This window comes from Narcine bancroftii, chromosome 12 (assembly GCF_036971445.1).
Source record: "Narcine bancroftii isolate sNarBan1 chromosome 12, sNarBan1.hap1, whole genome shotgun sequence".
NCBI classification, from domain to species: domain Eukaryota; kingdom Metazoa; phylum Chordata; class Chondrichthyes; order Torpediniformes; family Narcinidae; genus Narcine; species Narcine bancroftii.
This window is the reverse complement of record NC_091480.1, coordinates 18,159,756-18,175,945: the sequence shown is the minus strand read 5'-3', so window position 1 is coordinate 18,175,945 and position 16,190 is coordinate 18,159,756. Positions and strand designations below refer to the sequence as shown.

Sequence of the window (16,190 nt, the reverse complement as noted above, 5' to 3'; positions counted from 1 at the left end):
TCCGTTATGTATTTGTGACTGACGTGATTTTGATCTCTGGTCTGTTCTTTATATTCTTGATCCAGTTTTCTACCTTGCCCTTTCCCAACTAGATCTTCTGGTAGATTAAGGATGAGTGAAAATTGCACAAGGGTAGAACAATACAGCAACTGAATCTCACCCCAGCTTGAAGACCCCAGTTTGCACTAAACCAACCAGTCATAATTGGAACCTACAGTAAAAGCCCCGTTATCCAGAATTCAAACAACTGGCAAAAAAAAGAGGAAAATAAATTTAAAAAATTAAAATACAAGATAAAAATACATGTTTAAAATTATAAAAGTAAATTTTCTCTGAAGTAACTCCTAGACCGTTGGTGAAGATGGGAGCAAATATTCAGCCAGCGGAGCGCCTTGGTCGTGCTTTACTCATCATAGTTGTTTGAATAAGGTTGTGTGAAACAGCAATGGTATCACCATTAAGGTGACTCTCTTAATGTATCTCCTTATCCCTGCTTAGTAAGAGTCACCCCGGTCAGAGGCTTTATCTGTAAACTTGGGGGTGAGGGGGTTAATTATCTATAATGTTTTTGTTCGTCTTTCAGGTAGTTTCATGAAGGGGGAGGAACCTGCAGATGCAGCGACAGATGAATGTTTTCAAAGGATATGAGTGAAAATAAAGTAAAATGCATATTCATGCAAGTGAAGTTTGTTCAGTGTAAGTACGGTATAGTATTTTTGTCTTTTAAACTGTTGATTCTTAATGCAGGTGTATTAGCTAGGCATTGGACAAGTCAGTCTCAAGCAACCAGAAAATACCCTTATCTAGCATCTACCATAGGTGCCAGATGCCAGGGGTTTTACTGTAATTCAAAAATCCATACCTGCCTTGAATACACTCAATGGTTCAGCATCTACATCAGTGGTTCTCAACCTTTTTCTTTCCATTCACATCCCACTTTAAGTATTCCCTATGCCATTGGTGCTCTGTGATTAGAAAGGGATTGCTTGAGGAGGTTTATGGGTGGAAAGAAAAAGTTTGAAAACCACTGTTTTAATTGTACCTCATTGACTCGATATGTGCACATTCATAACTCCAAAGGAAATGGGCCAATGACAATTTTTCTCAAGCAAAATATCTCAGGAACAATTGGATCTGGAGCAGTGGTTCTCAACCTTCCCTTCCCACTCACCTCCCACCTTTAGCCATCCCTGACTAATCACAGAGCCCCAATGACAAAGGGATAACTTAAAGTGGTATTTGAGTGGAAAGACAAAGGTTGAGAACCACTGACCTATATCTTTCTGGCAATAAATAATCACCCTGGTGCTCCCAGATTATTTTTATACAAGTGACTTTACATTCTAAGATCATGTTCCCTATTTCTGGACATTGTTCCCAGGGGATTCATCCTTATGGCTTCATCCATCCTATCACTATCTGACCTCAAACTCAGAACCAAGTCTCATTAAAATCACTTTTCATTCTTCTAAAGACTTGAGAATAAACGCCAACCCACTCATTTTCTTACAAGGCACCAGGGACCCATCTAACAAACTTTCTCTAGCCTGAGCAAAGACAGGTGCATCTTTCCTTTAACAAGGTGACACAACGTCCACTCCATTTGCCTTCCTCTTACTTGTTCCAAGTGTGTGTTGCTTTTGTAGATATAATTTAGAGTAAATATGTTTCAGACCCAGACAGTCCTGAGAAGAAAACACACAGCTGACCTGTTAGAAAGAGGAATTGAAATATTTCCCCTGATCAGATTACAGAAGGAAACAATTCATAGCTGTTTTCGATGTCAAAAATAGAATCCATTTGAGATTCTAAATGAGATTGCAACAGATAAAGTGCAACAGTTTCACTTCAGGAAATTCAAAAGTTTCCTCAAAAATATCATTTGTTCCAACTTAAGCTATCTCAGCAGCAAAACAAAGACACAGCTTATAAAAACATAAACCAGTCACAGAACAAACCACATCATGCTTTAGTCAAAGGGCAGTGTTGAGCAACTCAGTCACTCAAACACCATCTGCCTGATGAAGCAGGAATTGCCTCGGCATAACAATTACTGACTTAATGGTCAGAAAAAGCCATATAACTCCCTGTTTATAATACAAATTTATTAGGAATGGGGCAGCAGCAACTCTTTAGGAAGTCGGTTCTCCAGCAAGCACACTAATAGATTTCTGCTTGAAAGAGAACTGAATGAGATTGCCGAAACATCTGAGCAACGTGCTTCCTGTAATGTCCTCGTGCTTCCTGTAATGTCCTCGTGCTTCCTGTAATGTCCTCGTGCTTCCTGTAATGTCCTCGTGCTTCCTGTAATGTCCTCGTGCTTCCTGTAATGTCCTCGTGCTTCCTGTAATGTCCTCGTCCCAGCCAGCAGCAGATGCCTCCCCTTCCACCACCAAGACAAAAATGTTGGGGAGTGCGAGGTGGCTTAGATCCTGCTCGCACGCCCACATGCAAAGGACCAACACAGGAAATACAAGCAATGCCCCCCTCTTAAAGAGCCAATGTGGTGTACATCCAAAAATAAATCCTCTGCTGATGTTTCTCTGCTGTTCCTAGTTCGGGGACCCCCAGGCATCTCGGCGGATCAGCGGCCCCGTCACCGTGAGTCGCGGGTCAGCCTGCGGCAGGGAGGGGGAGTGGGCAACGGTCCTGGCGAGGTCAGGCCCGAGGCCTCCGGTTCCGGGTGCTGGGAAGCGGCCTTGGCTTCCCCTGACACCGGCCAGGCCCCAATATATCAGGTGAACAATCACTACCATGTAATAGAACAAAAAAGAAAAAGCACAATACCTGCTTTCTGAAATTTCTGCAGAAGATCCAGCCGTGTGGACTTTTCGATGTTGAAGTATTCATTTTCTTCATCAGGGCTCTGAAGGAACAGAGGGATGTGCTGGAACACAATCACGTGCTTGCTCTTGCACTGAGCTTCAGAAAGTTGTTCATTGAGCCACTGATCATGGGCTTGCTTTAATTCAGGGCAACAAGAGGCGTCATGAAAAAACTGAGAGTTCAGCACAAGGAACAACACCCCTCCAACCCAGAAACTGAAGTAATCGTCACCCCAGCTCTTGCAATATTCCGAAATGGTGTCAGCGGTTGGGGTGTTTCCAATGTCGTGGTTGCCACTGACAAAGACCAATGGGATGCTGGGGTCAGTGTATTTCAAGACATTCTTGAGGTCATGTGTTTGTTCCTCTTGCCAAAGGGAACCTAAAAATTTAAAAAAAAATCAACATTCAGGACTGAGGTGAATTCATTTCCCTATTTTATTTAAAAAATGTGAGCTTATGAGAAACGGAGAGCTGTCTGATTTAAATAACTGCAAGAACTCCCCTCACGTGGCACAGTCGGCCTTGGTTAAGCCTATTTGCCTGAAGAGGGCATGCAAAATCACCAATGACCCCTTCCATCCTGCATTCAGCATCTTTCAGCTCCTCCTGTCAGGGAAGAGATGCAGGAGTATCAGAGCCAACACCCCCAGGCTGAAAAACAGCTTCTTCCCACGGGCAGTGAGAAAGCTGAACGACTAAAGCAGGGGTGTCAAACTCAAATTCACGGAGGGCCAAAATTAAAAACTTGGACTAAGTCGAGGGCCGAACTAAATATTTATTGAAAATTTTCAACAACATCTGCATGTTTTCTCTTCTTTCAACATATGTAATGTTAAACTTTTTCTTATTAAAATAAATGTTTAATAATAGTTTTGGATAAACTCTTTCCAGAAGCATTAACAAAATAGAAATAAAATATTCAATAAATAATATTTCTCTATAGAGGATTTGTCAAATGTTGCTAGTGTGCTGTCGAATAGTAAAATCTGAGGGCTATTGAGAATGTGGGAGAATAACATGATTCCTGAAACAATCAAATGGGTGACTGATTGTGGGCATGAACTCTAGCAGGGTTATTTGCCATGCATTTTTTCCATTGGTACAGATATCCTTTGATTTACACACTTTTCAAGTTTTATGCCTAATGAGTTTGTATCCAGGTGCAGGACCATTTTTAACCAGGAATATATTTATCACTGTGACATGAAACTATTGGAAGATCGTTTTATCCTGAGATTAAAGTTCATAATCCTTACTCAGGCCTGTGTGCGGGAGGGCGGGGTTTGCAGGCGATCGGGTTGGACAACAACAGTGCGGGGGCATCGGCTCTCGCTGCAGGGCGGAATCTCGGCGGATCAGTGGCCCCGTCACCGTGAGTCGCGGGTCGGCCTGCGGCAGGGAGGGGGAGTGGGCAACGGTCCTGGCGAGGTCAGGCCCGAGGCCTCCGGTTCCGGGCGCAGGGAAGCGGCCTTGGCTTCCCCTGACACCGGCCAGGCCCCAAAACCAGAGTCCACGGTGAGACCCTGCAACGTAAACAGAGGAGGTGGGGGCGATTAGCGGGCTGATGCCAATGCATTCTGGGATTTATAGTATTAGCTGTGCATGCGCTATACTGGCGCGGCGGCCAGCGGGCCACCTCTAATACATTTTTGAAATGATCTTGCGGGCCAAATATAATTATATCCCGCGGACCAAAGTTTGACATGTGTGGACTAAAGGAACTGCTCACACTAACCATCCGAGATTCTGAAGTTCATGAAACAATATTGATTTGATTTATTTGTATAGATGGAATACTTGTCCTGCAGATGTATTGCTTGTGTGTGTGCGTTATGTCTGGTTGTATGTCTGCATGTTTTTGCACTGAGGACCAGAGATGCTGTTTCGTAGGGTTGTACTTCTGACAATAAACTAATATTGGTCACCTGTTTGCAAATTCCATTTTGAATGCCTCCTAATTCTTATTTCCATTTTCTGAAAATTAGGTTCAACAGAGATATAAAAGAGACTGTATCTGTCAGTTAACAGTTGGGATATGCTTCATTATGCCTAAGATCCTCTGCATAATTTCTGACCAACATAATTTTTGGCCAATATCCCGACTTGTACTCAGCAGAGTGCCACTGTGGTGATGCTGGGGACCAACAGTCTATGGCATTCCACTGCTTTACCAAATATTTTGTTCAATGATCATTATAAACCTCACATGTTTAGCAATCGTAATAGCATTCACAAAACTCTATAGAGGGTAGGTGAGTGGGGATACAAAATATTTTATGACTTTAAATACAAGTCAACACATTTTAATCTTAAAATATAAGAGCTGCAAGGTATTTTGGAGAAATAGTACATGCGTCTTATCAAGAACAAATATTTAGTGGCTGGCCACCATTCACATCAACTTTAGCCTACCTAAATTCTTATGGAAAGGGGGGAAACCGAGGATAGCGCTAAATAAATTAACAAGGGGGCTTACAGCTACCAAACTTTAAGAATTATTATAGAGCAGCACAATTAAGATACCTATCAGATTTCTATCAAACAAGGGAAAAACCAGATTGGATCAGATTAGAGCTAGATAAAATAAGGAAGAAGGTACCAGAACATATACTATATAAGTGGGATGAAAAGCTGGTGCAACATAGGAATTCACCGGTGTTGCACCATCTGCTCAACATTTGGAAGAAGATTCACGTAGAAAGGAATAAAACAAATTATCAACTACCAAAATTAATATTGACGCAAAATCAACTAATCCCTTTCACAATAGATAACCTTTCCTTTAAAGAATGGGAGAGAAAAGGGATCAAAAGAATAGAAAATTGTTTTCGGGAAATAAATTATTATCTTTTGAACAAATGAAGGACAAATATGGTATAACTCACGGTACAATGTTTGCATACCACCAACTGAAAACCTACTTGAAGGACAAATTGGGAAGCAGTCTGAGGTAACCAGAAGGAAGCAATTTTGAAAATGTGATTACAGACACAATGATAATTAAGATTTATAACAAACATGTACATCAAACTGCAAGAAAAGGAGAATGAGGAAACAAGCTGTAAACCTAAACAAAAATGTAAACAAGATCTAAACATAAAGATAAAGAATGAAACATGGGAAAAGCTATAATAAACACGAGGTTATGCATGATACAATATAATTGGTTACACAGGCTATACATCACACCCCAAAAGTTAAATAAATGGGACCCAACAGTATCAGATGTTTTCGTTGCAAGAAGGAAACGGGAACAACAGTACATGCAATTTGGGCATGTGAGAAAGTGGAAAAGTTTTGGGAAGATCTAAACCAGGTATTAAATAAAATCACAAAAAGCAACATACCAAAAAATCCAGAGATTTTTCTTCTAAGTAACATAAGAAGTAAACAACTTGGACTCGATTTGGATGGAGCACAAAAAAATGTATTATGTCAACCTGGAAATTAGAAGATAGCCTGAGAATACAGCAATGGTACATGGAAATCAATAAATGTATTCCATTGGAAAAAATAACATATAATTTAAGAAATAATATCACAGTAGTCAAACAAATTTGGGAACCGTACATGGAACACAATAGAGATGTCCTACCGCGGACCTCCACCGCCTAAAATGACAGAAGGAGAAGAAGACGAAATGAACTGACCCAGTGTGTAAAAGTAGATGACACAAATTTCTTGTTTATTTTCATTGTGTGACGACGTTGTTTAATGGGTTTAATGTATCATATAGGTTGAACGTTGAGTGAGTGGGGAGGTGGGGGGAGAAAAAGGGGAGAAAATGACACTGTGTATATTCAAGAGGGAAATGTCTGTGTGTATTTTGGTCAGTATGGTTCATAGTGTGAAAAATATTTTTTTTTTAAAAAACCAAAAACTTTAGCCTACCTGCCCGCCTTGATCCACTTCAATTTGCCTACTGGCCAAACAGATCTACAGAAGATGTCAGCTCTGTATGTCCACCCATCCCTTGGGTGCCAACGACACCCATTAGACTAGACTGTAGCTTTGCCTTCAATACCATAGTCCCCAGCAAACTAATTTCCAAACTTCAGGATCTAGTCCTCAGTGCCCTGCTCTGGAATTGGATCCTTGGCTTGAGGTCGGCAAATATAGGTATCAACCTCTCCTCCACAATCAACTTCAACACCAGCGCTCGTCAGATATATGCACTCAGTCCCCCTACTGTACTCCCTATGCATCCACCATTGCGCAGTTAAATAACTCCATCTTTAAATTTGTTGACAACAGCAGGATAGTTGGACGGATCTCAAATGATGATGAGTAGGAAAACCTGAAGGAGAACGAAAGACTAGTGGCATGGTGCCAAGAAGACAAACCCTCTCTCTGTATCAATAGCTCCCTTCACACCGCCGATTCCATTTGGGTTAACCAGCTAATTTAGCGGGTTAGTACCCAGTAATTGCTCGGTGTGAAATGTCCAAACCTGGAAGGGCCAGTTAATGAAATCAGGCTCTGACACTTGATGGGGGCAAGTGTCAGAGCCCAGCCGAGTTAACTCACTAATCACCTTCTGGCGGCGTGAAAGCACAACCTGCTCTCACATCATCACCGCTGAAGGCAAGACCCCCCCCCCACCCCTTAAAATGCTGGTTTGCCGACTAACCAGGAAAAATCATGGTGCAATGGGAAAGGCACCCGAGTGCAGCAGGCCCGGTAAGTTTTACCGCTTCCTAGGAGGGTTGGCAGTATGAAAGGGGCTAATAAGATAAAGGAGATAATTTTAGATTTTAGGAAAGGTGGTGGAGTCCACAACATTGTGGACATCAATGGTGCTGAAATCGAAAGAGTGGATGGCTTCAAGTTCTTAAGTATAAATATCTCCAGTGACCCGACCTGGGACAAGCACATCCTTGTGGTAATCAAGAAAGTGCACAGACCCTCCTACTTTCTTAGTTCGGCATGTCCACCTGTCCCTCAACAAATTTGACCGAGCGCACCCATAAAAGTATCATTAATGCATGGTAATGGGAGCTGCTCAGCTCAAGATCAGAACCTACAGAAGCAGCTCAGAACACAAATTTCCCTCCCCTTCACAGGCTCCATCGAAATCTCCAGCTGGTTAGAAAAGGCAGCCATCATACTGAAAGATCCATCACCCCCCCCCCCCCACCTCCCCGATATGATCTCTCCTCTCGTCCCATCGGGGAGAAGGCTTAGGAGTGTGAAAACACACACAAGCAGACTTAAAGACTATTTCTTCCCAGCAGTTACCAGGCTTCTGAATGAACCCCACAACAGTGTTCTCATGCTGCAATTGCTTGGTGTACAACTGCTCATTGTAATTCAGTTTTCTGCATATTGTGCTCTATACATGGGTTTATTGAATTCTAAAGATAACCTGTTGGTTTGTTTGCAGAGCGTCACTCAGAATTTTGTGACAAATACACTTAAAAATGTTAAGGGGATTAGCGTACTTGTGCATCTGTTGAGAATCATTTACAAATTATAAATAAAAAAAAGCACAAAAGGAGACAGTTAAATTTCATTTATATTTGCTGACAAGTTTGAATTGTATCATCCAGACTATTTTAAAACAAAGCATCTTTCATGTTTCCAATTATAATCACTTTTTACCCTCATTTTAGAAAAGCTGCTTTTCATTTTTGCAGAACATTTTTCTCAGAGTGAGGCAATATCTATGCAAAATTCAGCATAAATTCATTCCATCCCTAATTCTGCAGGAGAAGGTGGTGAGTACTATTGTTAGGCAATTTCAGGAGGAAAATTAACAGTTCATCACATTGCTATGGATACAGTCATAAATATATAGGCCAAAACTGGTAAGGTTGACAGATTTCCTTCCCAAAAGATTCTGAGTCTTTAAGAGAATTCTGTGGTTTCATGGTCACAGATACTCGCATTACATTTCCAGATTAATTTAATTAGTATATTTATTCAACTGAATTTAAATTACCCAGGTGGTGAGATGGGAATTGAAATCATTAGTTCAGGCTCTGCACTTCTGCCCCACTAACAATCATTATATTACTCCAACCACAGATGTATGAAAAATATGCATTGGTATATTAATTGCCATACTTTGTGAGACAACAGTGGCGAAATACCCGTTTGGCAGGCATGAAGTGAAAGCTCACGGATCAGCTGCCCATTCTTAAAGGCAACAACTGTCCACTCTATGCCTATACAGAAGGTAAATTTCATCCCCCAGTATCTCCACGAAAAAGGTCTTTATTTGAAATGATAAAGATGAAGGACCAGGGCACTAATTGCATGCTGGCATTATGCAAGGTTAGTTGGCGGAATCCCTATACTACCCCATCTTCTACATGGCAATAGTTTCAATGCACTTCTACAACAAGGTGAAGAACCACTATTGTATATATTTGTTATATGTAAATTACATGGCCTTTCCTGGTTGATCCTTCTCTCACTGACCAGCTCATGGCTCTTCCCCTTTCTCCCCCATAAAGGCCGTCATGCCACAAGCCTGCCCCCAGTTCGAGTCCAGGTCAGTGTGAGCGACCAACGCAGGGACGCTGTCCATCTCTTGCAAATAAAATCCTTCAGTTTTGATTACTTCAGTCTTTGTGCAATTGATCGTGCATCAATTTGATTTGTAAAATTTTGTTTTTTTTCTGAACATGGACAAGTACATGAGTTTGGATCACCTCGAAATTGACCCAAGAGAAGCCAAGGCAGTCGACAAGTTCCGCCGCTGTTTCAAAAAGTTCCTCACAGCCTCCGCAGCAGCTATCCAGGGCAGCGAAAACCAGCTTCACCTGCCAACTTGACAGTTGACACACATACCCACCCCATTCCCCTGGCCTAGTCAAGTTCCCCCACCAGGCCAACCGGGATGAATCAGCTAAAACCTTCAGAGATCGCTACGGACTCCCGGACCGGTACTCGCCGGTCACAATGCCAAAGAAGACCGCCAGACAGACTGGACTTATGACAATAGACAATAGGAGCTGGAGTAGGCCCTTCGGCCCGTCGAGCCAGCACCGCCATTTTACAGATCATGGCTGATCACTACCATCAGTACCCCTTTCCAGCCTTATCCCCATAACCCTTAACTCCTTTGCCCACTAGAGTCTTATCTAACTCTCTTTTGAACATAATCAGCGAATCTGCCTCTACCACCCTCTGTGGCAGAGCATTCCACAGATTCACACTTCTCTGGGTAAAAAAATGTTTTCTCATCTCCGTCCTAAAGGGCCTACCCTGTATTCTTAAACTATGCCCTCTAGTCCTCATCTCCCCCATCATTGGGAACAAGTAATCTGACTTCACCCTGTCTATCCCCCTGATAATCATGTCCCCCCTCATCCTTCTAAACTCCATCGGATACAAGTCCAGTTTTTCTAGCCTTTCAGCATATGTCAACCCCGCCATCCCTGGCACTAACCTTGTAAATCTGTGCTGCACACCCTCTATAGCTAGTATGTCCTTCCTCAAAATTGGAGACAGACCAGAACTGGACGCAATACTCCAGGTGGGGTCTCACCAGGGCCCTGTACAACTGCAGAAGGGCGTCTCTGTTCCTATACTCCAATCCCCTCTTTATGAAAGCCAACATGCTATTAGCCTTCTTCACAGCTTTCTGAACCTGCATGCTAGTCTTCAGTGTCCGGTGAACAAGTACTCCCAGATCCATTTGCTCCTCCCCACTCCCTAGCTTGTCTCCATTTAAATAATACTCAGCTTTCCTATTATTGCCCCCAAAATGGATAACCTCACATTTGCTTACATTGAACGTCATCTTCCATTCAGCAGCCCACTCCCCCAACCTGTCCAAGTCCCTCTGCATTTTCCTGACATCCTCCTCACACCCCACACCGCCACCCAGTTTCGCGTCATCTGCAAATTTGCTCAAGTTATTAATAATCCCCTCATCCCAATCATTTACATAAATTACAAACAACTGAGGACCCAATACCAATCCCTGCGGCACTCCATTCGTCACATCCTGCCATCCTGAAAAAGACCCGCTTACCCCAACCCTTTGTTTCCTATTTCTTAACCAATTTCCTTTCCATGTCAGCACCTTACCTCCAATACCATGCTCCCTGATCTTGCCCACTAGTCTCCCGTGCGGTACCTTATCAAAGGCCTTCTGGAAGTCCAAATACACCACATCCACAGGCTCTCCCAAGTCCACCCTCTTTGTCACATCCTTGAAAAATTCCAGAAGGTCAGTCAAGCATGACTTACCCTTAAGGAATCCATGCTGACTAGCCCTTATACTATTATTTCTGCCTAAGTGTTCTGCTATTACTCCTTTTATGATAGACTCTAATATCTTCCCCACCACCGACGTCAGGCTGACCGGTCTATAATTTCCCGTTTTCTCCATCCCTCCCTTCTTAAAAATCGGCACCACATCAGCCACTCTCCAATCCTCAGGGACCTCCCCCGAATCTATGGAACTTTGGAAAATGTCGACCAGTGCATCCACAATTTCCAATAGCAACTTCTTTAAGCACCCTGGGATGCAGCCCATCAGGCCCTGGGGATTTATCAGCCCTCAGTCCCAACAATTTACTCACAACCTCCTGTTTCTGGATCCGGATATCCATTAGATCCCCTACTTCCCCAGGAAAGGTCCCCAAGTCTCTTGACACCGCATGACCATTACCCCCTAACTGACCATAACCTATATCCTCCTTGGTGAAGACAGTTGCAAAGTATTTGTTAAATTCCTCAGCCATTCCTCAGGGTCGGATGAGCACGCCACACACCCCGGGACTTTTCTTTTAAAAGACGGGGTGAATGTGGTGAAACCATTATTGTACATATTCGTTATATTACATAACCTTTCCTGGTTGACTCTGCTCTCACTGGCCAGCTCATGACTCTTCCCCTTTCTCCCCCATAAAGGCTGTCATGCCACAAGCCTTCCCCCAGTTTGAGTCCGGGTCAGTGTGAACGAAGAACACAGGGATGCTGTCCATCTCTTTTAAATAAAAGCCTTCAATTTTTATTACTTCAGTTTTTCTGCAATTGATTGTGCATCACAAGGTTCCTTTAAAAAAGGATTAGGGAGGGGGGAAAGAGAAGAATTAATTCCAAAATGTAATGAGCATAACAAAAGGGACTTTTCTCCCTGGAAGAGAGGGAGGTTTATAAGATCATGAAGAGTATAGATTAGTTTTTTCTCCCCAGGGAAGTGGAATCCAAATCTGGGGAGGGGTCCACTTCAGGAGATAGGGGAAAGATTTAAAATGGACCTGAGGGTCAGATCACACATATTATTGCACAGATGGTGGTGAGTTTACATTTCAGATTTATTGTCAGAGTACGTACATGACATCACGCACAAAAGCTGAGATTCTTTTTGCTGTGGGCGAGGCAGAATTACAACTTATCGGCAGTGCAAAAATAAAACTGTAATCAACGTACACATGTAAACAATAAAGAAATGTAAACAAAGTGACTGTGCAATACAGAGAAAAAAAAATCAATGAATTGCAAAAGTAAGAGTCCTTCAGTGGGTCCCTGATTGAGTTTATTGTTGAGGAGTCTGTAGGTGTGGAATAGCAGCTGTTCCTGAACCTGTTGGTGCAAGTCTTGTGGTACCTAGACTTCTTTCCTGATGGTAGCAGTGAGAACAAAGCGTGTGCTGGGTGATGTGGATCCTTGATGATTGCTGCTGCTCCCTGACAGCAGTGTTCCCTGTAGATGTTCTTGATGGTGGGGAAAGTTTTGCCAGTGATATCCCGGGCTGTTCCCACTACTTTTGGCATGGATCTCTGCTCAGGGGTATTGGTATCCTCATACCAGACCATGGTGCAGCTAGTCAGCACACTTTCCACCACATATCCTGTAAAAATTATGGACCAAGCTGCCAGTGGTGGAAATAGGTACAATAGCAATATTTAAAAGACATTTAGGCAGGCAGTTGAATAGAAAAGGTTTAGAGAGATATGGGCTGAACAAAGGCAAATAGGACTAGATTGGCTGACAACTCAATTAGCATGGACATTGTGGGCTGAAGGGCCTGTACTGTATTGTAATGTTCTCTGGACAACTTGGGCCTAATGACCAGTTCCCCTGCTGTAAGACTCTTATGACTCGAGAATATTTAAGCCTTATTTCTTCACCCACAATCTGCCAAGTTTCAACAAGCACTCTTCCTGGAGTTAATTCCAATGACACTTGTCTGGGTCCTCAAATTAGAGTACAACACAGCTCCTCGTCAAAATTTATAATAAATAAGCCAATGCAGTTCGCAATGAAGAAAGTTCAAATCAATTGTAATTACTTACGAAAATGAATGAACACAGGGCTCTGAATGCTTTCCTTTGAATGTGTAAAAGAAACTGCAGGTGGTAACAGAAGCCTATTAGATTGACAGGTGAGAATCGTCCGATCAGTTAACAAGATGCCAATTGGCATAATAATTGGGTATAAACAAGTCAGGTGATCGGGAGCATGGGATGGCTGGAAATGAGGTCATGAGATCAAGCTTCAGAAATTCATACAACTGAAGTTTGAGGAAGCAGGAGTAGAGCTAATGCTCAATAAACAATTAAAAGATATGAACCTTATCCAGCCAGTTTCCAGGGATGCCCTGGACTGTGTCCAAAACAATTACCACCCTGACAAGCAGGAGCTTAAAAGTTGGCAGCCTGCTTCATTTCGCAGTCTTCACTTCCATCATTTTGCCTTGATTACACTTGCCAACTACCTTCCAGAATAATCATGTCATTTCAATGTTTCATACACGTTTTCATGAACAACGTCAGTAATTTTTAGCCAAAGTAAAAGTGAAAGAAAATAATATTTGATTAATTTTGGAAATGCATGGGATCTAATCACTTTTTTTTTCCTGGTAAGTTTAACAGTTGTCTTGATATGTTTGAAAAGCCACACGTTAATTGGAGGTCAGAGAAATACAAGGCATGGAAACAGACTCTTCAATCTACTAAGTCCATGCAGACCAATGAAGCTAATCGTACACCAATCCTATACTCCCGTCAATGCCACCAAGTTTTTAAACAACTCTCCAATAACAGTTGTCGACTAACCTATGGTTAGTCTTTGGGTCATCACCAGTCATTTATCGCCCTAAGGTTTAACGTTATGTTGAACTGTTCCAGTGAAAAAAAAGCTGCTCAAGTTTGCCACATGCACCAGAAATGAGAGAAATCAGATGAAGATGGAGAACGTGAACACTAAACAAACATCACCTGAAGTCGAGATTGAAGCTGGGCTAATGGAGATACGAGACAGATGATCTAATAGGCACTCATTTAAAGACTCTTACTTTTGAATTTTATTGATTTTTTTTCCCCTCTGTACTGCACAGTTTATTTACATTTTTTATTTGTTTACATAGATACATCGAGAACAGTTTTTTTGCACTACCAATAAATGGAAATTCTGCCGCGCACGCAGGTAAAAGGATCTCAGGGTTGTATGTGATATCAAGTATGTACTGACAATAAATCTGAGAACCTAACAGTCATACAGCTGTGCCATCTCTTATTCCCATCCCTATGGAGGGATTCAACTTCCACCTGAAGATTTGATGACAGACATAGACCCCTGACCTTCAATTACTATCAATCTCTTAATTCTGCAGATCAAATTGGCCCAAAAGACTATTCTAAAGACGACCAATCAAGATTTCTTTAAAAAAATTAAATCCCAGCATTCGAAATCATGTCAGACATTCGAATTGGCTCCAGTTCCACTCAACAATACCTTTAAGCAGATATTCCGTACAATGATTTCTATCCAGATAGGCGTTTTCCTTTAAATGTGGAAACATTTCTAATGGTTCTGTGTCAGAATGTTAAAAGTACATTGTGGAAGAGGTTGTGCCAACAAGACTGAACCTAAGTTTCCAACCACTTCCAACCCACTTTCGCATTGAGCTCAGATTCTGGCCTTTTCTTTGCTGATCTCCTTACAGACTTGCAGGAAAGTACTTCATCTCATCACCAGTCATTTATCGCCCTAAGGTTTAATGTTATGTTGAACTGTTCCAGTGAAAAAAAAGCTGCTCAAGTTTGCCGCATGCACCAGAAGTTTGTGGAGGTTTGGTAAGACAAGTTTCTATAGATGTGTGGTGGAAAGTGTGTTGCCTGGCTGCATCATGGTCTGGAGTCATCAATACCCCTGAGTGTAAAACCCCTGCAAAAAGATCGTGGACACGCTGTAGAGCTCGTCGAAAGAACCAAAGACTTGTTGATCCAAACCAAGGCTTTTATTAGCAAAAGACAGGAGCTCTTCACAGGTGGCCGACCAGTCTGGAATGATCCGACCTGGCTAGGGACACAACCCTTTAAGGCCCAGACAGTAGGCGTGGCTAAGCTCTCAGCCAATCGCTGTAAGCACAGTCATTACACTCTAGATACTGTAACTATATACATTGGTGATAGGTCTGTACTATCACACACGCCCAGGACATCACAGGCAAAACCCTCCCCTCCATTGAGAACATCTACAGGGCATGCTGCCGTCAGAGAGCAGCAACAATAATCAAAGATCCACATCACCCACCACATGTGCTGTTTTCTCGCTGCTACCATCAGGAAAGAAGTATAGATGCCACAAGAATCACATCACCAGGTTCAGAAATAGCTGCTACCCCTCCACCATCAGTCTCCTCAATAACAAACTCACTTCGGGACTCATTTAAGGACTAAGGACTCTTGCACTTTATTGATTTTTTTTACTCTCTGCACTGCAGTCAGTTTGTTTACATTTCTTTATTTGCTTACTTGTGCAGTTTTCAATCAGCACTAAGTGGCAATTCTGCCTCGCCTGAAGGAAAAAGAATCATGTATGCACACTGACACTAAATCTGAATGTGCAGTGAAGTAAGCTTGTTTTGCAAGCAATCCACAAGTTAACTGAGACATTTTACTGTTTTTAACTACTGTACTGAGTGCAGAGTTACAGAGTGGAAAGGCAACATTACTTGATTAGGTTCCTTCAGCAGTCTGCTAACAGTGGGGGAGAAGCAGGCTTTAAATCTGGTGGCACGTGATCTCATACTCATTCCAACAAAGCTGTTCTAACCTTCGTATCTCACATTTCCAGGTTTCACAGCTTTTTCAGGGAATCAGGTTGATTCAACTTCTATTTACATCTTCCCTAGGGCTAAGGTAAAAATACATAACCAACATTTCGGGCTTGAACCCTTCATCAAGGTATGATTCTCTCATGACCAAAACATCAGTTATGTATTTTTACCTTTGCCACGTAAAGGACACTGTTGACCAGCTGAGTTTCTCCAGCATTTTGTGTCTTGACTTCAACCACGGTGTCTACAGATTTTCATGATTTACTTCTTCCCTTGGGCCTGCCTTATTCACTTTAACTATAACACTCTTAAACTCACTCCATTGCTCCTTTTATCAA

At 42.2% G+C, this 16,190-nt stretch overlaps 1 protein-coding gene across 10 annotated transcripts in view; it reads right to left on the bottom strand.

Moving 5' to 3' along the window:
* Window positions 1-16,190, bottom strand: part of cpped1 (calcineurin-like phosphoesterase domain containing 1) — a 195,034-nt gene that overhangs the window by 81,361 nt on the left and 97,483 nt on the right. For all 10 annotated transcript variants that reach the window (XM_069905821.1, XM_069905822.1, XM_069905820.1 and 7 more), the window contains one exon: window positions 2,788-3,207. In XM_069905821.1, coding sequence (XP_069761922.1) covers window positions 2,788-3,207 — 420 coding nt within the window. The remainder of the gene's footprint in view (window positions 1-2,787; window positions 3,208-16,190) is intronic.